Here is a 23,733-nt window from a genome sequence, read left to right on the forward strand (position 1 = left end):
GTTTCATTGCCAAGGCAATTCCTTTTTAATTTTAGGTTGTCATTGATCCTGACTCTTCCATTCCTGTTTGAAATTTGGCCTGGAAAATGAAGCCTATGGCTGCAGGATAAATTGCTCCAATATATTTGCAGCAGCTCTTGCCACTCTGTCAGTAAAGGGACCTCTGGGCAACTTCTAAATTTCAATCGACGGTTCAGTTGTCAGATCTTTTGCTGCCCATGAGCAGAGTGGAAATTTAAATTAATATTTGTGCTTACACTTTAAGGGGGCTGTCTAGACAAGCTGGGACTAGACATTCAGAGTTTACAGCAGAAGTGGGATAGATAAAATATTCAGGCCATGCATGGGAGCCGACATAAGCTTCAACTGGTTCAGTAGACCTTTTACACTTTTTTTTTTTTTTTTTTTTTAGCATCAATGGTTGACATCTGAATTCAGATATTTCTGTAAAGGCTTGCCTTGTTACTCCCTGGTAAACAGTGCTACATACACCAAGTTCCTGTCTGTATTCCAAGCAAACAGATTATGCTAGCACAATGATGAAGCCCAGCATTACTGCTGCTGATTCAGGCTTGGAGTCAATCCAGAACAATGTGTGGGAGGGGTGCTGGAGAGGGATGAAGGCAGGGCCACTTGAAGCAAAGTGTCTGCGTTTATGTGCGCAGGAGACTGCTTATTACTCGGATAGCTGCAAAATCTATGAAAGTTTTGCTTCGATCCTCGGGATCGCATAATACAATGCTAAGACAATGATTCCTGAGCTCTCAACATAGCAGGCAAGGCAGAACACCAGGGTGTGGGTATTGTTACATGACAGTGGATGCTACCTGCTGCAGGTGAAGATTTCTTATGTTTACTAGAATCATCCTGAAGAATTCTGATTCATTTTCTTCCTTTCTAAGCAGACTACCCAGATACAGAGGGAGCTACAGCAAGCAGGATGCTTTTCCCTACATCCCATGATCCATCTCCTCGTGGCCTTCCTGACACAAACGACTTGTGCCTTGGGCTGCAGTCTCTCAGCCTGACTGGCTGGGACAGACCGTGGAGCACTCAGGACTCTGATGTTTCAGGGCAGTCTAGCACACCATCAGCAGCACAGTCGGGTAAGATGCTGTCTGTATAATTGAAACTGAACTTGGGCATTCTATTCTAAAATGTATTATGTTCCCTGCATTTATTGTAAAACTGAACCCTGTCTTACTGTAGGCTATTTAGCTTTTTTTTTTTGCCAGTTAGCCTGTCCACAATTTTCCTCTCCCTAGTGTTTGCAACAGTGATGCTGTTTGCAGCATTGTTTTAAAACACTCCAGAAATTTCTAGAGTGGGGTGAAACAAGTGCAAAGTGCATTGCCATCAGTTTCCCTGTTTCAGGGACCTGATGGCCTAACAATCTGTAGGTGGTTATCAAAATACTTCTATGAGGCTGACAGTGATTTGTAGCTCTCTGCTTTGGGGGCAGGCTGCTGTAAAACCTCTAGATTAAGGAAAGGTAAGTGCAATGCTCATAATTCAGCTTAATCTAGAGATTTGTAAACCTGGAGTTTCTACTTTAATGTTGGCCCCTATGCTACCAACTGTGTACAAGAAATTGTATTATCATTTTGGCCTATGCCAATCTGGCTGTGATTGTTTCATTTGTCATGCCAGCTTTACCAAATGCTGTTGGCTTTGGCAGCTTGAACTAAGATCAGGTTTCTGTGGCCTGCTCAAATGTATGATTAACCTAATTGTTTGTAAGATGGTAGACTTGGCATCCATAACTTGTGTTCTAATCTTTTGACTTGAATTCATTTCTATGTGATGAAGTATATTGATACCAAAGGCATATGAAGAGATGACAGGTCTGTGTATTAAAATGGAAACCTTTTGCAGTGTACACAAATGGCCTCGCACACTGTGATGCTTGATGTGCATTTTACTGTCTGAGGTGAAGGGCAATGGGTTTTAAAGCAAGTTGCTAAGTTTTCTATCCGCACAAATATACCTGCCATCTTGAATATCGGCATAAAGTGCTGTTACTTGTGCAGCTTTGAATGTGACTCAGCTTGTGTGGTTCCTATGCTTTGAACAGGCCAGAAAGGCAGCTCTTGAAAGGGACCTTCCAAGTCAGTTAGCAGCATTAAACTGGCATGTTAAGTGACAATCCTGCAAAGTATGTTATGCGTTGGCCATATAATTAAGGCAAAATGGCCTACCAAAGCTGTTTAGTCTTTTTACTTTATAGTAGGTTTCTGATCTTGTTCTGAATGTCTAAGGCTCCATTCACATGCATGCAAATTGGATGTGTTTTGAACCGCATCCGATTCATGTGAACCAGCAGCCTTCTCTATATAGCAGATTCACATATATGCAGTGCACCAGCAGTGTAAATCTGCTGAAAATTACAAGTCCTGTACGATTTCTAAGCACTACGTTGTGGTTCAGTGTATTCCTGGCTATTTCCTTCTATAGAAATGTATCTGAATTGCACTTGTCAGTTTTGAACACTAATTGGATGCAAAAAAGCGTGGTTCTCGCAATCCATACCAAGCCCTTGCAGGTCTAGTATGGATTTTAAGGGTAACCCTGTACCAGATGTCTTAAAATGGAGTGGGGTCCCCCCAAAATGCATACCAGACCTTTTATCCAAGCATGCAGCCTTGCAGGCCATGAGATGAGCACCCCCCTACTGAACCATACCAGGCCACATGCCCTCAATGTGGAGGCGGTGCTTATCAGTATCTGGAAGCCCTTTTAAAAAAGGGGGGAGGGGCCTCCAAATCCTGGCCCCTCCTATGAGTAGGGACTAAATATTACCCCTGCCCATTCAGCAGAAGAATAAAACATTTTGACAAGTTCTTTAGTAAGTCCCCCTGGTGTAGCTCCATTGTGAATCATGACGCCCACCGCCAGACCTGAGAAGAAAGCTCTGCCATCCGTCTGCTCCGCTGTGACTGTTGAATAGCTAAGGGGCGGGACCACCTGATGTCATGGACAGTGCCACCATGGGCAATGCAACCCAGCATGCCGCCGGTCTGACATAGGGTGGTAACCAACCAGCTTAGCCATTTAAGTGTCGCATGCTAGAGCACACCCATGTTGAAGTCATGTGGTATGGTTCGGGAGTGGACGGCACATGCAATTCCCCCCCCTCCTCTTCCTGGTCTTCCAAGCTGCATGGTCAGAAGGACCTGATATGCCATAGGAGCAAGGGTGGGGGACCCCACACTGGTTTTTACATTTTAAAGTTTGGTTCCCCTTAAAATCCAGACCCAAAAGGGACAGTTTTTGACAGTTTTATTGCCAGCAATGTTTTTACATTCTGTCAGCAGACAACCCTGCCGAAAAGCTATCTGTTAAGGACATGTGGGCAATCCTTAAACAGCTAATGTAAAGATGCCGGTGGCTGCTGGCTCCAAAAATTTGCATTTAAACTGCATCTAAATTTGCCCCTGAACAGCTGCTTAGAAAATTTGCAGTGAAAAGTGAGTGGAAATTCACATTGGACATGTGAACTATGGCTGTACAAAGGTGTTAAAATGGTACCTTTCAAATCGTACACCTTTAGTGCCTGGGGCCTCCTGGTGCATCAATGTGTTAAGGTTTATCCCATGTCTCTCAAACATCTAATTTGAAAATGACAGCTGAACATGGTTGATTTGATACAATATTGAACAATTAGGACATTTGGCTTGCTTGCAGCACATTGGTGATGCACACATGAAGGGCATCACAGGTAAATGTCTAAACGGACTTTAAAGTGTGGGATAAATTCATCACCTAGGCAGATGCACGAGTCTGTTGCTGCATGGCTGTTTACCCGCTCAGACTGCTAAACACAATTCTGTGAGCAGGGAGCTGGTGACTATCAATCGCTGGCTCTCCAACGCCAGCACTCACTGGAGCGCTGAGCTGTGGAGGGGGTGGGAGCTGCTGGCTCAGCCTCTCAGCAGCTTGCTGAGGCTGAGCCAGCTGCTGGTCTGGTCCAGGCTTCTGAATCTTTTGAGCCTGAACCGGCTGTCAGAAAGCGAGTCACAGGAGTGCAGAACAAACGAAAAGCTGATGTAAGAATGGGATTGAAGCTCGCTTCAGATCTGTGCATGCGCATTTTTCTTTATGGGGTTCCCTACCTTTGAAACGTGGGGGAGGGGGGTGTTTTATTTTTATATTTTTTTTCACAGCATCAAGCTGCATGGTGCTTTAAGTGCTGATGCCATTAAGAATTAATGGCACCCTCATGAATCTGCTAAAGTTCAGTGCATTACTCTGTGGGCTGGGAATGCATGAGTTTTCACATGTTCCCCAGCCACAGATGTGAACCTAGCTGGAGGGTTGGCTGTGATGTGAAGGATCTGACTTGTAGCACAAACATGAGATTTCCACCTCTGGTGGAAGAAACTTTACTGACTGGACCTCCTGAATTATAATTCAATACCCCTGGTCTATAGCAACCACAGTGAGTGGCCTAGTGGAAAACTCCACTGAAGCTTAATGAGTCAAAAGTTCAATGTTTGGAATCACAGGACTCAAAGCCTTGGCGTCCATGTTTCTGGAAAAATAACTTTCTGTGACTTTATGCTTCATTCATTGCATATCTTGACACAAGTTAAGGTGACAATTGTGCAATGCAGTGTGAAGAATTCTCAGTACTGTCAATGGCCCCATTGATGCCTGAATTATAAGCATTAGTGAACCTGTTATGGCAATATATAGGTCTGCCTTTTCTGGCCCTAAAATGTTAACGGTCTTCAGTACTTTTGGTCATTGAACAGAACCTCAGTTCAGCCATTGTCCCTGGTCAGTGGCTCCAAGCATTGAAACCGTGAAACAATAGTCAGCATTGGCAGCGTACATATATTGTATAACCTCTGAAATTTAAGCGCATAGGTTAGGTGGATGGGCATAAATTGCTAAATCAGACATTAATATGAAGGAGTTGAAGCAATTTGATTCACCATTGTTCTAGGACAACTTTCTACAAGATTTTAGTCTTGTCAATATTTGTCCATTCAGCCAAGAGCATTTTAAGTCTTACTGGTGGATGTAATGAAGACCTGTTGTGGTAGGTTTAAGGTTGGGATCCTGTGCAAAGCCCTATTTGTTCCACACACAACTCTGCCTATAATGGGGCAAAATCCTATTTTTCCCATGCTTCTAGCAGTATTGTACCTAACGTCTTGTACTCCATATGTGAAAGGTTTGCGATAGTTGATAAGCAACATATTCAGGTAGTTTTGATTTGTGCCAGTTTCACAATATTTACTAAGCCTGCAGCAAATTCAAATTGCCACCAGTTCTAGATCTCAGAACTGGAATTGAGACCAACTCAATTGTGCCATACAGAGGACAGTGTCCAATGAAAAAGCTTTTGTATATTTTCAACAGCCCTCACATTTGAGTGGAAATTATGTGTAGGGGAGTGCTCAGCTTAGACAAACATCAGGCCCACTCGGTTCGTGCAGGGAAACTGCCCGGATCTGACCAGTGTCAAATCCACTCAACTCATGCAGGGAGGCGGGTCTGCTCACCTCAGGCTAGTGTCAGGTCAACTGACCTCAAACCAATCTTGAATAAACTTGGACAGGGAGGCGTGACAGATTTGGGTAGGCACTAATGTAATTTTAAATTTTGCATTAACTCCATCTTTTTGCAAGTTTATTCTGTGGGGGGTGGCTGTCAAATTAGGGAATTTAAACTAGCAATGGCTTATGTTGGGCCACCCACTCTCTGCAGGTTTCTGACTGCTAAGCATTAGGATGCTTCAAGAGCTTGTTCAGCATGTACGGTCTCTACTTTGTGTTTTTTTTTTTTTTTGGAAGCCCAGGTCTTGAGTATGTAGCGCACCCCTTCATCCTGCATGCAGCGCATATTTGCTTAAAGTGATTGTAAAGGTAAAAATTAAACAAAATAAACACATTTCTGTCCAGGGCTCTCATCCCATTTGAGGATAGGTGCCAAAAGTCTGAACCACATAGACACCCAACTTCTTTTACTTAGGCATTGCTGTTCCCATCTCGAATGCAATGGAACGATTTGAGCTCGATGAAATGGTCCAATGAGCTATCTATTAATTTCACACAGACTGGGAAACAATATACACAAAGGGTCCCTGAATGTGTACGCACAAGAAAATGCTTAAACTCCTTACCAGATGGTATAGAACCACTCTTAAACTCCACCATATTTATTCCTCTTTATCCTCACAATGCTGGAGGTGTGGAATTGAACACGGTTCATTACTGCACATATGGTGGTCATGCATCAAGATCCAACCTTTCTGGAAGAAAGTCCACGCTTTAATACAAACCATTACCACATACAAACTATTACACGCCAGCACAATTTCTTTTACACTATCCTGCAAAAACAAAACGTACCTACCTTCACTCACTATGCACATGATCATGGCAGCTAACATGTGTATCCCTAGAAAATGGCGCTTATCTACCTCGCCTACTATAAGATTGGTTTGAGCACATTCAAACGGCTGAAATGGAAGAACTGATCCATCAAGCAAGAGACACCCCTTCCAAATTCATACAAACATGGTCCTGCTGGCAACACTTTACCACCACACAAGAATATCGCGCTTTGCTTACTGGATGAGGGATATCTACCACATTATTTAAATACATTTCCAGAGTCATGATTGCACCTTATACGTATAACTACCCCTTCTCATTATCTCATTATCACCTAGAACCCGTCTTGCACCCCCCCTTGAACTTTTACAACTGGATATACATAGTCGCAGTTCATCAGTTCAGGAAACGCCTGTTTTATTGAACATTGAGCCCCAACGGGAGAATCCTACCCTGTCCGCACTTGTCGAAATCTGCCTGCGCACTCCTGGGCCATACACTCCTTCCACGTATCCTACTCTCCAATGACACTATATCCCCCCCCCCCTCTCAAAGACTATACAGACTCCATATTGATTCTTTATCCTTCCAACGTATGATAGCTTCGGCCGCTTCTAATTGGCACAAAGTTTTGTTACAGATTTTCTGTTAATTTTTAGTAATTACCTTCTAGTTATAGCAGCATTTCTACACACTGTTCCTTTGATCAACATTGCATACATTTTGCTCCTATACTATATTATAGTATCCAGTCCGTGAGTTCCCATTTGGGGTGACTGGATACTGGATTCTTATAATTGACTAGCATGCATAGATAGACCATGGTCACTGAAATAGTTGTAGCATCACCTTCCCCCTCCCAAGGGGTTTCACAACAGGCTCTATCATTTTTTTTTCTCAGAATATTCTGTTCCGTGACTCACGACATTAGATGTCACAGTTCAGCACGACACTAGCTTCAGAGCTAGGCCTAATTATGTTTTACGAATTTTTCGATTGCTGTTTGTAACGGTCTACATTTTCCAATCTGCCTTCAATATATTATTGTTAATAAATTATCAATATTGTATACCTGACAAATTTGAATAAAAACTTTATTGAAAAAAAAAACACACTTGCACTGCAGCTCGTTTTGTACAGACCCCTGCTCTTCCTCTTCTGGGGTCTCTCACTGCTCCTCACCACATCCGATGAACCCTCCCCCCTGAAGCGCTTCCCTGAGGGGGTTACCTTGTGGGCACACTCCCGAGTCAGAATTTGGTGTCAATAGAGGCTGAATGCAGGACTCGGGCCCCAGCTCTCGTGTCATGGGATTTGATTGAGTCTATCCAGTCAAGAGCCGAGAACCCTGGGCATAGGCGGCGCATCCCTGTGGGTCAAGTTCGAGGGGTCAGGTAAGTAAAATGGGGGGGCAGTCACTGAAAGATGGAGTTTCACCTTAATGGATAGGATGCATTAAGGTGAAAAAAACCTTTACGACCCCTTTAACAAGGCAGTAATGTTTTACAGTGCCACTGCCTCTATCCAATAGCCAATCCAATCATATTTTATCATTTATCACCGTCGGCAATGAAATATGCCTAATGTTAAAATTGTTCATTACATTTCTAACTTCTACATAGAACATTTGCTGTAACAATGTAATTTCTTGAGATAATTTAAGAGGGCGTGTTTAGGGGCCAGCTAGGGTTGAGTGGGGCAACTGGTCAGTAAAGCCTGGCTAGTAGCTCAATACTTGAAATTTTAAAGCACTGTTTTCTTAAATGTGACTGTTTCCTGATCACGGCTCACTTGCAACTTATCTGCAAATGTGGGAGTGTTGAGACAAACCACTTGCAAATGACAGGGGTGCTTACAATAGTCTGCTTTTATTTACTCATGAGAAAAACCTTATCCCAAAAGGGAAAAAACCTGCAGCGTGAGCTGAAGGTTGACTAATTTTTCTCAAATCGCCTTTCAGGACAACCCCGGAGAGAGTGTAGCTCCACCTTGCAATCAGGAAACACATGCCCACTTTAAAAACACCTCCTCCTCCTCCATGGCTTCAGTTATTGTGTTTCCTCCTTGGAGGAAGCATGTGCCTGAACCAGGGAGAGCTACACTCTCTGCAGGGGAGTAAGGCTTACCTTTTGTTGCAGGTTGTTTCTCTTTGACCCCCAGCAGCATCTCCACGGGGAGAGGACTCCTGGAGCTCCTGGTCCCGCCATCTCACGGGAGTAAGGACCCTCGGAGTGCCGGCGTCGGGTGTCCGCTTGTTAGCGCAGGGAGGGCTCTGTTGCTGGCGGAGGCCGCTGCAGGTCAGCGGCATGGCTCCATTTTCGGCGCCGGGTCCCGGGCGGCGACGGCGTCGTTCACGGTGACGCGCGGGCGCTCTGAGGGGGCGTGGCGCCGTGGTTCAGCGCCTGGAACGCAGGGGTCATGGGGCGGGTCAGGTGACCGTGTGCTTCCGCTTCCGGCCGGCCTTGATGACGCGGCGGACGGGAAAATTTAAAATGAGAGCTGTTTGTAAAATAGCTGCCTCACTCAAACGATGGAAGAGTGCAAGCCAGCTATGGCGGAGACAGGCGCCCCCAGCACCGGTCCAGCCCAGGTACGTAAGGTGCACTGGCACCCTCTGCTTTACTGTGGGTATGTCTTTGTTTGTTCCCCCCTCTTGGGGGCCTGTCGCTGCAGGTCAGAGGTGGACTTCGCTCTGACCTTTTGCAGCCTAGTTCTGGGGTCTCACTAGTAGGTCTGTTTGGTGGTGGGTCTCTGCACTGGCTTGGTGTTAAGCAACTGGTTGTTGAGAGCTTTTAGTGAATTAAACCTGTATGTCGTTTCAGGAAAAATCACTAGGAAAAGCTAGACCAGGTCAGAGAAAATGTCCTTCTTGCAAAACCCCCCTCAGAGATTCATGGCAGAAGGCAATGTGCAGAAATTGTATCAGAGAATTGATGGAAGAGGAAACATCTCAACAATATAAGGATTTGTTTTCTTCGGTTAAAGAGCTGACAAACTCTTTGAGTTCAGTCAAGTCCATCCTGATACAAAACCCTCCCGCACAGACCGAGCCTCAGAACTTACCGCCCAGCCCCAGGGCGTCGTCATCCAGACAGGTGGAAACTGAAGAGTCTGGAGACGAAGGGGGTAGTACTCTCATCTCCTTCAGGGATTCTGAGGAGGAGGAAGAGGAAGAAGATAGCAGGGGCTCCAAATTCAAGCTATCACTAGAGGAAGTAGATGATATTTTAAAAGCAATCTACACTACTCTAGAAATTCAGGAAGAAAAAGTACAACTGTCAGTTCATGACAAAATGTACCAGGGGTTGGACGAAACAAAACGGCGAGTTTTTCCTGTCCACAGGGTCCTCTCAGACTCAGTGAGAAAGGAGTGGAAGGACCCAGAAAAAGCCCCTTTCTTCTCTAAAGCTCTCAAAAGAAGGTTTCCCTTCGAAGATAAGGACTCAGAGGTTTGGAACAAGAAACCCAGAGTCGATGCAGCTTTCTCGCAGGTATCCAGACGAACGGATCTAGCCTTTGAAGATATGGGGATCCTTAAAGACCCAATGGACAAAAAAGCTGACTCCATCCTTAAAAAAAGCTTGGGATGCTGCGTCAGTCAGTCTAAAACCAGCAATGGCAGCTACGGCGGTGGCCAGGAATCTGGAATGTTGGGTAGAGAAGCTGAAGAGCCATATTGAGGCGGGGACACCCCGCAAGGATCTCTTAGAGTCCTTTCCACTGATCCTGAATGCAGTCAAATACATGGCGGATGCATCAGCAGAATCAGTTAAACTGGCCGCTAGGTCTTCGGCTCTTGTAAATTCAGCCAGGAGAGCAGTTTGGCTGAAAACATGGTATGGGGACACTGCCTCTAAGGTCAAGCTGTGTGGTCTTCCCTTCTCGGGTGACTTGCTCTTTGGTCCTGATTTAGAGTCTGTGCTGGATAGAACAGCCGATAAAAAGAAGGCTTTTCCAGTTAAGAAAAAGCAGATTGCTAAAAAGAATTTTCGTGCTTTTCAGCAGTCCCATAAAAAAGACCAGGAGCACAAGAGCAGATGGGGTTCACAGAAGGGCAAAGGCAGGGGTGGAGTCCTCTTTAGATCTCCCCCAGAGCAGTCCCCTAAGAACAAGTGACAATATCTCCCCAGTGGGGGGGAGACTGTCAGCTTTTCGCGAACAATGGGACAGGCTGTCTCCAAATCTGTTCGTGAAGAGCGTTGTCAATCAGGGGTACAGGTTGGAGTTTTCAGAACTACCCCCGAGCAGGTTTTATGTGACAACATTGCCAAGGGATCAGGAGAAGGCCTCTGCAATGAAGCTGTTGTTACAGGAGCTGATACAGCAAGAGGTTCTGATTCAAGTCCCAGTAAACCAGCAGGGCGGGGGTTTTTATTCACATATTTTTCTGGTGAAAAAACCCTCAGGGAAGTACCGTCTAATCCTGAATCTGAAATTCCTGAACAGGTTCATTCGGTACAAACATTTCAGGATGGATACAATTTTCTCCATCACAAAGCTGTTGACCCCAGAATGCTTCATGGCATCCCTGGACCTAAGGGATGCCTACCTTCATATACCAATTCATCAGGCATCGCAGCAGTTCCTGCGCCTGGCATTGAAGGTAGGGAGTTCGGTATGGCACCTCCAATTCAGGGCTCTGCCGTTCGGACTCTCGTCCTCTCCCAGGGTCTTTACGAAGATTATGGCAGAGGCTTTGGAACCCCTGAAATTGAAGGGGATTCCAGTCGTTCCTTATCTGGACGACCTTTTGTTTTTTGCAGACTCCAGGGAGCAGGCCCTAGTCAATCTCCAGAGGGCCCAGTCTCACCTCGAGGGCCTGGGATGGCTTCTAAACCTAGAGAAGTCAATCCTGACCCCCTCACAGGAAATGAAATTTCTGGGGTATACATTAAATTCGATTCTCCAGAAAGTTTTCCTGCCGTTGGAAAAACAGGAAAAGTTACAGCTAGCTGTACAGCGGATACAGAGCAACCAGACAGTCTCAGTCAGGATGGCTATGGCAGTTCTGGGCCTGCTTACGGCAGCAATCCCGGCTGTTCAGTGGGCCAGGTTCCATTCCAGACCCCTTCAGAGGGAGGTTCTGTCAAGCTGGTCCCATCAGGATCCTTTGGAAAAACAGCTAAAAATTTTGTCAAAGACGAAAAGGGCTCTTTGGTGGTGGAGAGACCAGGCAAACCTCTCAAGGGGCCTGGTGTGGACCTTTCCTGTGGACAAGCGCCTTACTACAGACGCAAGTGCCTGGGGCTGGGGAGCCCATCTGGATGGTCAGACATCTCAGGGGGTCTGGTCCAAACAGGAAGCTCAAAGATCATCCAACTGGAGGGAGTTGAAGGCGATCTTTCTGGGTTTAGTGGCATTTCAGCAGAGTTTGAGAGGTCACCATGTTCAGGTGTTGTCAGACAACACAACAGCGGTTACCTACATTATGAAGCAAGGGGGAACCAGAAGCAGGAGCTTGATGGAGCTGGCCAATCTGTTGTTAGCCTGGGCAGAACAGAACACAGCCTCACTATCGGCAGTGCATCTGAAGGGCTCTCAGAATTTGTTTGCGGACCTCCTAAGCAGGCGCAAATTGCTAGAGGCAGAATGGAGTCTGAATCAGGAAGTGTTCCTGATGATCTCCGAGGCCTGGGGGGTTCCTCAGGTAGACCTTTTTGCCAGCCAGCAGAACTCAAAGGTGGACAGATTCTTTTCTCTTCACCGAGGAGATGCAGCAATAGGGTTGGATGCATTCGCTCACCCCTGGCATTACCAGCTGTGCTATGCCTTTCCCCCCTTTCCTCTAATTCCACTAGTACTGAGGAAATTCAGGGAAGAAAGGACAGACTTAATACTAGTCACTCCTTTTTGGCCAAAAAGACCCTGGTTCGCGGGTCTTCGAAACCTAGCCTCGAAGCCCCCATGGAGGTTACCACTCAGAAAAGATCTGTTATCCCAGGGGACAGTAAGTCATCCGGAAGTGGAACTCCTGCAGCTAACCGCCTGGTTTCTGAGGAGGACCTGTTAAAGGCTAAAGGTCTCTCAGATAAAGTAGTAAAGACCCTGCTGTCCAGTAGGAAGGCAGTTACACAGGCAATTTACATGAAGGTCTGGAAAAAGTTCAACTCCTGGTGCAGTTCTAGAGAACTCAAGGTCAAGAGCACGGTGTCCGTCTTGGAGTTTCTCCATGAAGGAATGGAGAAGGGTCTCGCAGCCAGTACCCTGAAGACTCAGGTGGCTGCCTTATCAGTTTTCTTTGAAAAGACTTTATCTAAAGAAACTTTAATTTCTAGATTTTTTAGGGCTCTTGCTCGAAATAGACCAGTAGCCCTTAAAGACTTTCCCAGTTGGGATTTGTCTACAGTTTTACAGGGTCTCTCGGGAGCACCGTTTGAACCCTTACAGGAAGCTTCTTTGCAGAAGGTGGTTTTAAAAACAATCTTTTTGGTGGCCATCACCTCGGCCAGGAGAGTCAGCGAGCTCCAAGCTCTAGCTATTACAGAACCCTTCCTTAGAATTTATCAGGACAGGGTGGTACTGAGGACGGATCCAGCATTCCTACCGAAAGTATCCTCAACTTTCCATCGATCACAGGAAATAGTGTTACCTACATTCTCTGCAAGCCCAGCAAATGCAGGAGAGGAAGTTTTTCACACATTGGATGTGAGAAGATGTCTTTTACAGTTTCTGAAAGTTACTAAAGAATTTAGAAAATCAAACGCCCTCTTTGTGATATTTTCTGGATCACGCAAGGGGGAGAAAGCTTCTAAAAGTACGCTGGGTAGGTGGCTTAAGTTGGCTATAACAGAAGCCTATAAAGCAAAAGGAGAAATACCTCCCTCAGGTATTGCTGCCCACTCTACTAGATCCACGGCAGTTTCCTGGGCTGAAAGGGCCGGTGCCACGCCTGAACAAATCTGCAAGGCTGCCACTTGGTCCAGTTATTCGACATTTCTCCGGCATTACCGGTTAGATCTACTGTCTGCAGCAGATCAGGCCTTCGGCAGGAAGGTACTGCAGGCAGTAGTCCCGCCCTAGGGTAAGTTTCTCGGTTATCCTCTCCGGGGTTGTCCTGAAAGGCGATTTGAGAAAGACTCAGTTAGACTTACCGGTGACGGTATTTCTAAGAGCCTTTCAGGACAACCGATACTTCCCTCCCTAGGTTATGCTTAGTAAATGTATTAAGTTCTACCATGGTGTTGTGCTTTCTGTGCTTTGTTTTCCAGCGTCGGAAGGCCACAATAACTGAAGCCATGGAGGAGGAGGAGGTGTTTTTAAAGTGGGCATGTGTTTCCTGATTGCAAGGTGGAGCTACACTCTCTCCGGGGTTGTCCTGAAAGGCTCTTAGAAATACCGTCACCGGTAAGTCTAACTGAGTCTTTTTTTAGATACAAACTAAAGCTGGCCTTTTTAATCAAATTTTATGTTGCTTTTGGAGTAAAAAGCTAAAGGGTTTTCTAGTCGAGATACGTTCATTAATTTTTAGTTTATTCAGCATGAAATCAAACTTTATGTAACATGAGGTCCTATTCTGCAATATTTACCTTTTTGGTAAACTTGAATGCAAGTTGAGAACATGCACTACATTGGTGTATTCACAATTTCACAGTAACCATGAGATAAAATGGTTCAGGAATATTTCTTTATCCCAATGTTTTGCAAATCTATGTACACTACAAACTGATTCATTGAAGAGAAATGCATCTGTATTGGGCTCTTAGTCTAAGAAGGCCAGACAAGCAGTAAAAGTGAAACCTAAGCGGCATTTAAACCTTGATCTTTCTGCACATGGCTTGAAGTGCTTTATTCCTCCCCCGATTAGCAAAATGCCAGCAGGCTGTAAGAGTACCAGTTTTGGACTATATTAATGAAGTTTCTCTATGGGTAAAGCAGGTATGTGTGCAAAAATGCAAGCAATGCAATGGATGCAAGGCCTGGTGGCTCGAATGAAATGGCATGAGAAGACATGCTGTGATGTGGACCCAGCTGATATATTCAATTTTAAGTTCTTTTGTTCAAAGGATATTTTGTTTATGCACTTCAGTTACTAAACATTGTAGTAAATACAAGAATGTTTTAACCACTTCAGCCCTGGACCATTTGGCTGCCCAAAGACCAGAGGTTTTTTGCCATTCAGCACTGCTTTGCTTTAACTGACAATTGTGCAGTCGTGACGTGGCTCCCAAACAATTTACTTTTTCCCCCACAAATAGAGCTTTCTTTTGGTGGTATTTGATCACCTCTGCATTTTTTTGCACTATAAACAAGAGTGACAATTTTGAAAACGCAATATTTTACTTTCAACCTTCGCCTTTCAGGACAGCACCTTGGAGAGAGCGTTGCTCCACCACTTCACAGGAAACACTGCGTGACAACGTCCCTTTTAAAAGCAGCTGCTTCCACCATGCAGTCTTTAGTGTTTCCTCCGCCATGGTGGAAGCACTGCTGGAGAACCAGAGGAGCTGCGCTCTCCAAGGAGAGGGTTTTTGCCAGTACCTTCAGATTTTATGCTCAAGACCAGCCCAGCACGTGAGGGGGGTGTTCCGGTGTCCCTTCGCCGGCTCACAGGAGTAATGGACTGCTGGAGGTCATCTGCCCATGGTGTTCGGGGGGCTGCAGGTGTGCAAAGAACGAGCGTTCCATGCCGGACCTCAGCATGGTGTCGAATCCCGGACGGGGAGTGATGCCAGTTTTGGTGGGCGGAGACTTCCAGGGGGGCATAGCAGCGATTGGTTATGGCTGCTAGAATGCAGGAGGAACAGGCAGGTCCTCTGGCTGGGACTTCCTTTTGTTTGACACATGGAGGACACCATTCAAAAGCACACGGACAGTAGCTGCAATGTTCATTATGGAGGAAGAATCGGCAGAAATGGTGGATGCAGGTGCCCAGGTTCCCGGGCAGTCCCAGGTAGGAAAGGTACAGTGGTGCCTCTTTCCTTGTATATCACTGGGGTTTTTTTTTTTTTTTTGGCAACAAAAACCTGCAGCTGTCTGGTGTAAATGTTGTTCCATTAGCAGTTCAGCAAGGAGTGAGACTCTGGGCACTTGGTGTTGGCTGTGGGTGCTATCTGCTCTCCTTTTGAGAAGCTATAGCTAAAGGACCTTGGGGTTCTTTTGTTTTTCTGTTTCAGAAAGCTACTACCAAGTCAGAACATTAGGGAAAAAATGCCCCTCATGCAAAAATCCTTTAAGGGACTCTTGGCCCAAACTGCTGTGCAGATCCTGCATTGCGGATTTAGTAAGTCCTCACAGGAGTTCAAGGAGCTCTTATTTTCTGTAAGAAAAGAAATGGCAGAGGCCCTAGGGACAGTGCATTCCCTTGTGAAAAAGCACTGCCAGAATTCCAGCCAAGAACAGCTCAGTCCAGTCTCCCTCCGTCCACTTCCATACAGGTGGAAAGTGAGTAAGGAAGAAAGGGAAAGCATTCCTCCCTCAACCATTGAGGAAGAAGCCAGATCTAGATTAGGGGTCTCAAACTGCTGGCCCTCCAGCTGTTGTGAAACTACAAGTCCCATGAGGCATTGCAAGGCTGACAGTTACAAGCATGACTCCCACAGGCAGAGGCATGATGGGACTTGTAGTTTCACAACAGCTGGAGGGCCGCCAGTTTGAGACCCCTGATCTAGATACAAACTTTCACTTGAGGAGGTGGATGATCTACTCAAGGCAATTTATACTACCCTGGAGATCCAGGAAGAAAAAATCCAGCTGTCAGTACATGACAAGATGTACCAAGGGCTGGAGATTAAACAGTCTTCCCTGTGCATAAAGTTTTAAAATATTAAGTGGAACCATCCAGAAAAGGGCAGTTCTTCTATAAAGCACTTAAAAGGAGGTTTCCTTTTGGGGAAAATGAGGAATTTGTGTGGAATAAAAAGCATAAATAGATGCCGCCTTTTCACAAGTGTCTATGAAGACTGATTTAGCCTTTGAGGATATGGAGATTCTCAAAGATGAAATGGACAAGAGGGTAGATTGGCTAAAGATGAATTCCAGGCTCTCTTCAGTAGCCCATCTGAAACCCGCAATAGCAGTTACAGTTGTAGCTAGGAATTTGGAGTGTTGGCTAGACCAACTTAATCATGTGGTAGCAGGGACCTCCAAGAAATATATATATATATATATTGGAGTCCTTCCCTACATTGCTTAAGGCCATCAAATATATGGCAGATGCCTCTGCAGAGTCCATCAGGCTATCTGCCAGATCATCAGCGCTTAACTCAGCGAGAAGAGCCCTCTGGCTAAAGACTTGGTCAAGGGATTCAGCTTCTAAAGTAAACCTGTGCGGAATTCCCTTTTTCAGGGGATCTGATGTTTGGACCAGAACTGGAGACTATCCTTGACAGGACTGCAGATAAAAAAATCTTTCCCATAGTGGTGCAACAGAGCAAGAATTTTCAACAAACCAATAAGGTAAAAGACCCTGGAATCCTCAGAGGACGAGGCGGGGTACTTTTTTAGAAACCCTGAGCAATCCCCTAAAAAAAATCTCCCAGTAAGTGGGTAACTTCAGGATTTCTTTCCAGTTTGGGAAGAAACGACAAGTCAATTTGTTCTGGGGTTAATCAAACAGGGATATCTAGAATTCTCTAAGTCCCCCTTGTCTTTCATCTCAAACCTGCCAAGCGATCAGGAGAAGGCTCTGGCTATGAAATCTCTTCAAGAGCTGATGCAACAGTCATCTCCCAGGTTCCAAAAGGTCAAGAGGGAAAAGGGTTTTACTCCCTTTTTTTTTTTTTCTGGTCAAAAGCATCAGGAAAGTTCCACCTAACTCTCAGTTTGAAGGTTCTGAATCAATCCATAAAATACAAAGAATTCAGGATGGATACGATTTTCTCGGTGAGGAACTTGCTGATCTCCATATTCCAATAGCACCCCCATCAGCGTTTCCTGCGTCTTGCAGTCAATTTGGGGGAAGGGGAGGTTTGGCATCTGCAGTTCCGAGCTCTGCACTCTGCCCTTTTTGGCCTTTCCTCCTCTCCCAGAGTATTCACAAAGGTGGTGGCAGAAGCCTTGGAGCCCCTGAGGCTGAAAGCAATTTCAATAGTGCCCTATTTGGATGACCTACTGTTTGCCGACTCAAGTAGAAGACCATCTTCAAGGTGTTCTCCGTTCGGTTGCCATCTCTGGTCCATCATTGATGCTTGTATAAGGAAGGGTGATGCCAGCGAATTGAATCTGAAAACGTCTCCCACTGCATGAATATTTGGGTGGTCTGTGGAAACACTATTATCGAGTTGGTGTTTGGATACATACAGACTTCATTTAAGCTTGCCTCTGGTAAACATGCAATTTGTGGTGGTGGGGTTTAATTTCTATTCACTTTAATTTTTTGGACTTCACTGGACTTTATTTTTCATCAATATTGGATTGTTTTAATTTTTTTTTTTTATACCAATAGGGGTATGCATGTTCTTACTAGGTCTACATTTGTGCATATCTCACAAATTAGAGCTGCTGCTGTGAGGGGGTATTGTGTCTTATTTTTATTTTCAAATTTTTGTGCAATTTATTTTTAGCGCAATATTTTCTTGTCTATTCCATCGGTTGAGGAATTGGTCATACCAGGAACCTCTAGAGAAGTTCTTCATAGGGGCAAGAGCAAAAAGATCGCTCTGGTGGTGGAGAAACTAAAACATCTCAAAAGGGCTTCTCTGGTCCTTCCCGGTAGCCAGAACACTGTCCAGATGCCAGCGCATGGGGGTAGGGAGCCCACCTAAACCACTGGCAAGAAGGTTGTTGAGTTGGAGAGAGTGGAAGGCTATTCACCCAAGCTTTCTCTCCTTCCAGGAAGTTCTAGTGAAACGGCTTGTCCAAATATTGTCTAATATGACGGCAGTATTTAACAAAGCAAGGGGGCACAAGGCAGAACCTTGATTGAGCTAGCTTACCAAATCCTGAGATGGGCAGAGAACAAGTTGGCCTCTCTATCTGCAGTCCATTTGAAGGGGATGGAAAACACCTTGGCGGATCTTCTCAGCAGGAGCGAAATGAGGGAAGCCAAGTGGTCTCTAAATCAGGGATTATTTGAGACCATCTCCAGGAGATGGGGTTCCCCTCAGGTGGACCTCTTTGCAAACAAGAAAATGCAAAAGTACCAGACTTCTCCCTTCAGAGGCAGGATCAAGCTCTCGGAATAGATGTGTTGGCCCACAAGTGGGACTTCCAGCTGTCTTGCGCTTTTCCCGTTTCAGCTGATTCCAAGGGCGTTGGCCAAATTCAGGCTGGAGTCCATGGAACTAATCTTGATGGCTCTTTATTGGCAAAAAAGACCATGGTTTTCAATCTTGATCAACCTGCTGAGTTGGGGCCAGATCCTCCATCCAGATCCAGATTATCTCAATTTTACAGCCTGGTTTCTGAACAAATTTTAAGACATAAGGGCTTATCAGAGAAACTTATTACTACCCTTCTTGCAAGTAGGAAAAAAGTGACAAGACATTTATTTCAAAGTCTGGAAGATGTATAATACCTGGGGTTCCAGAAAAAAAACTTAAATTTGCTTAGTACAATTTTGATTTTGGAATGTCTTCAAGGATTGGAGAAGGGGTTAGCAGCAAGTACGCTCAAGGCACAGATTGCTGTTTTTATCAGGTTTGTATTGGGCTATGGCTAAAGTAAAACCTAGACCTATTTTCCAAATGGAATTTATCTTTTAGTTCTTCAGGGACTGACTAAGACTCAGTTTTGAACCTATAGAAGGATCATTAACGTTTTTGACATTCAAAACTGTTTTAGTGGCAGTAACTTCTGCCTGTAGAATCGGTGAGTTACAAGCTCCATTAAAGAACCCTTTTATGAGATGGCTACCAGTTAGGGTAGTCTTAAGGACAGATCCAGCCTTCCTGCTGAAAGTGGCTTCAGTCTTTCATCATACACAGATCATTCTCCCTACATTTTGCCCTTTACCTTAAGGGCCAGGGGAACAAGCCTTCCACTTTGTCAGGAGGTGTCTTAACTATTTGGAGAAAACAAAGGACTTTAGAAAATCATCACTCTGTTTTTAATGGAAGATACTCACAAGGGATGTAAATCTTCCGAAAGCACCCTCGAAGATGGTAAAACAAACCATTAGAGGCATACACCTCTTTGGGTCTGGAACCTCCAGAAGGGATTTTGCCTCATTTGACTCGAGCAGTAGTGGCATTGTGGGCAGAAGGGGCCGGGGCATCTCCTGAGCAAATTTGCAAGGCTGCCACATGATCCAGTTTTTCAACCTTTATAAGGCACTACCGCTTGGATCTGCTTTCAGCCTCGGACCAATCCTTTGGCAGGAAGGTTTTACAGGCAGTAGTCCCACCCTGAAGTTTCTCGGTTATCCTCTCCAAGGTGCTGTCCTAAAAGGCGAAGGGAGAAAACCTTAGACTTACTGGTGACTATTTCTACGAGCCTTTCAGGGCAGCAGCCTACTTCTCTCCCTAGGTTATGTATAATTATAGGGCTTGGTAACTGTCTGGTTATATTTTCCAGCATGTCGGAGAATTTCTCGGTAACTGATGGCATGGTGGAAGCAGCTGCTTTTTAAAAGGTGTCACGCAGTGTTTCCTGTGAAGAGGTGGAGCTACGCTCTCTCCAAGGTGCGGTCCTGAAACTTGTAGAAATGCCGTCACCGGTAAGTCTAAGGCTTTTTGCTATATTCCCAAAAATATATAAAAATGTTTTTCCTCAGTTTAGGCAGATACGTATTCTAAATTTTTGGTAAAAAAAACGCAATAATCGTTTGGTTTCCGCAAAAGATATAGCATCTACAAAATGGTTGGGAGAGATAGCTTTTTTATTTTTATCATGACTGACATTATGGCGGGCACTTTTGGTGCTATTTTGGGACTATTCACACTTATACAGCGATCAGTGCAATTAAAAATGCAATGATTACTGTGTAAATGTGACTGGCAGTAAAGGGGTTAATCACTAGGGGGTGCTGCAGAGGTTGTGTCCTAGGGAGTGATTCTAACTGTAAGGGGATGGGCTGTGTGACACAACACTGATCACCGCTGCCGATCACGGAGTGGTGATCAGTGTCACTAGGCAGAACAGGGAAATGCTTGTTTACATCAGCATTTCCCTGTTCTTCGTGAGATCACAGGAACCGCGATCACACTCGCAGCAGGGTCGCAAATTTTTAATGGGACGTACATGTATGCCCATTTGCCTGTCTGTGCCATTCTGCCGACAAATGTTCCTGCGGCGGTCGACAAGCGATTAGTTTAATTTGTAAGAATTTGCGTAGTTCTCAAACTATGTGTAATTAACCTAAAGCTGGTTCTGATATGTTTTACTAACCTGCCAGCTTATTATAAATGGGGAAACCTTGCTGGTAGTTAAAATCTAATTTGCAAGCAAAATAAAGAAGTCCTTGCATTTAACCCTTTCGATGCCAGGCCCTGTTAAATTTTGTACACTCAGGTGGCCAGTTAATTTTTGCAATTCTGCTTTTTTTTCACTTATAGCTTTCAGATTGTCAAAGACCCCCTCAAACCATATATTAAGCACATGCTCAATAGAATAAAAAAATGCGCTTAACCTGTATTGAGTTAAGTAACAAACACTTGTAACTTTTAAATTGTGCTTTTTTTTTTTTTTTTTTGCGAAATGGTGAAAAATGAACAGACGCAAAAGTGTAAATATCTAAATTTCTCTAAAATTCTGAAGATTAATGTTTCCCTTACAGCTGTCAGAATTTGAAAGACCCCCCAAAACCATTTTTGCGCAAAAGTTTATTAAAGTGGTGTTGCCACCAAAATTGCTTAAAATTTATAATTTTTTTTTTTTTTTCTTGCCTCTAAATGCCTGTTGCTAGAGGATCCCTCATAGTCTGCCTCCATTGCCGGGGGTGGTGACGTCACTTCCCCCTATCCCCTGACTGAGGTGCCACACAGTCATCTGGGACCTGTAATGTGTCCCAGATGACTGTGCGGCGTATCGCGACGCATGCACAGCTGGGTGTCCACAGTAAGAATGCCAGCGGAGTGTAAATTGCACCTTTTTGAGAAATGGTGAAAATCAGAGGTACACAAGTTAGAAAATCTGGGTTTTCCTGTTTCACTTGCAGCTTTCAGAATTTGTAAAAGACCCCCAAACAATACATTTTCTGAAAGCACATGGCCAGTAGAATACTGTTGTGGAGAAGTTTAAAGCTGGATTTGGATGCAAAAAGATTTCCCAAGCTTTAAACATCCCAAGGAGCACTGTGCAAGCGATCATTTTGAAATGGAAGGAGTATCGGACCACTGCAAATCTACCAAGACCTGGCCGTCCCTCTAAACTTTCAGCTCAGACAAGGAGAAGACTGATCAGATGCAGCCAAGAGGCCCATGATCACTCTGGATGAACTACAGCTGAGGTGGGACAGTCTGTCCATAGGACAACAATCAGTCGTACACTGCACAAATCTGGCCTTTATGGAAGAGTGGCAAGAAAGCCATTTCTCAAAGATATCCATAAAAAGTCTCGTCTAAAGTTTGCCACAAGCCACCTGGGAGACACACCAAACATGTGGAAGGTGCTCTGGTCAGATTAAACCAAAATCGAACTTTTTGCCCACAATGCAAAACGATATGTTTGGCGTAAAAGCAACACAGCTCATCACCCTCAACACACCATCCCCACTGTCAAACATGGTGGTGGCAGCATCATATCATGGTTTTGGCCTGCTTTTCTTCAGCAGGGACAGGGAAGATGGTTAAAATTGAGGGGAAGATGGATGCAGCCAAATACAGGACCATTCTGGATGAAAACCTGTTGGAGTCTGCAAAAGACCTGAAACTGGGACAGATTTATCTTCCAACAAGACAATGATCCCAAACATACAGCAAAATCTACAAAGTAATGGTTCACAAATAAACGTATCCAGGTGTTAGAATGGCCAAGTCAAAGTCCAGACCTGAATCCAATCGAGAATCTGTGGAAAGAGCTGAAAACTGCTGTTCACAAACGCTCTCCATCCAACCTCACTGAGCTCTAGCTGTTTTGCAAGGAAGAATGGGCAAGAATTTCAGTCTCTCTATGTGCAAAACTGATAGACATACCCCAAGCGACTTGCTGTAATCGCAGCAAAAGGTGGCTCTACAAAGTATTAACACAAGGGGGCCGAATAACTTTGCACGCCCCACTTTTCATTTTTTTATTAGTTTCAAAAATCCAATAGATTTCGTTCCACTTCACAATTGTGTCCCACTTGTTGGTGATTCTTCACAAAAAATGAAAATTTTATATCTGTTTGAAGCCTGAAATGTGGCAAAAGGTTGAAAAGTTCAAGGAGGCCGAATACTTTTGCAAGGCGCTGTAGGTATGGCTGCTGCTTCCAATCTATCTGTGTGGGTACATGACCCCAGACACAGACAGTGGGAGCTCAGGGACATGCATGTGGACTTGTATGGATGTAAAATTGGGAGCAATGGCTGTGCAGGTGCCATAGCCCAAATTACATTAATGGGACTGCCTGCACAGATGCACGGAACTGCATACCTGCACGCTGTGTATTCCCTGTGTGAACAAGACCTTGGGCTCCTTTCACACAACACACCGATTGGATCTGCCGGTCTGTTTTTTAGGTGGGGGCCAATCGGACCACCCATTGTTCTCTGTGTGGAGAAGCTGATGTAAATGGACATGTCTGTTTTACACCCGCCTGCATCCGGTCAAGTCTGCTAAAAACAGATGGATGGGAATCCCATTCCCCATCTAGAAGATCGTATGGTATCCAATGGAACTGGACAGGCGGTTCGTTTCCAACCACCTAATAGAGAACAGCAATCTGTGACAATGTCCACTCTGCATCAGCAGATGCTGACATGTAATCCGCCAGAACTCCAGACCCTTTATTAGCTTTGTTGCCCTTCGTACTGTTTCTAGTACATACTTCCTCAGATGTACTGACCCCTAGTGAAAGCCTTGAAGGCATTCCAGGTTCTGTGGGGAGGAGGAACCTGTATTAAGTTCCCAGTAGTCGGTAAGGCGAGGTGGGATAGTGTCGACCAAGTCGGCGTAGGAGAGCCAAAGGGTTCCCAGATGCCAGAGGGCGGAGGTTCGGGAGGCAGGGGAGTGGATGGTAAGTAGGAGGGGGCAGTGGTCTGACAGCCCACTAGGTAGGTATGTAGCGTCCAGCACGTCTGATATCATGACCGGGTTGGCAGAAGCTAGGTCAATGCGTGAGGACATTTTTTGTAGGTGGCGGAAAAGCAGGAGTAGGCCCTTTGAGGGGTGTTTCCACCTCCAGACCTCAGCCACCCCATTGCCTGTGCCAAAGTGGATAAGTCTGAGGAGTGTTTAGGAGGGACTGGTCTGTCCAAGTCTGGATCTAGTATGGAGTTGAAATCACCCATAAGTAGCAACCTGGTGGGGAAGTATGGGGTAACCCATTCTAGTATACTATATATAAGGTGGATGTCGAAGGGAGGAGGAATGT

At 45.0% G+C, this 23,733-nt stretch overlaps 1 protein-coding gene across 5 annotated transcripts in view; it reads left to right on the top strand.

The window, feature by feature from the left end:
- Positions 1-23,733, top strand: part of CPEB1 (cytoplasmic polyadenylation element binding protein 1) — a 172,035-nt gene that overhangs the window by 57,296 nt on the left and 91,006 nt on the right. For 3 of the 5 annotated variants that reach the window (XM_077473127.1, XM_077473128.1, XM_077473129.1), the window contains exon 3: positions 906-1,106. In XM_077473127.1, coding sequence (XP_077329253.1) covers positions 906-1,106 — 201 coding nt within the window. Of the gene's footprint in view, positions 1-618; positions 797-905; positions 1,107-23,733 lie in introns of those variants that run through there. The other 2 variants (XM_077473131.1, XM_077473130.1) reach the window with 2 other exon arrangements.

The sequence above is a fragment of the Lithobates pipiens genome, unplaced genomic scaffold, assembly GCF_037356315.1.
Source record: "Lithobates pipiens isolate NorthernLeopardFrog02 unplaced genomic scaffold, aLitPip1_a1.2 Scaffold_8, whole genome shotgun sequence".
Taxonomy (NCBI): domain Eukaryota; kingdom Metazoa; phylum Chordata; class Amphibia; order Anura; family Ranidae; genus Lithobates; species Lithobates pipiens.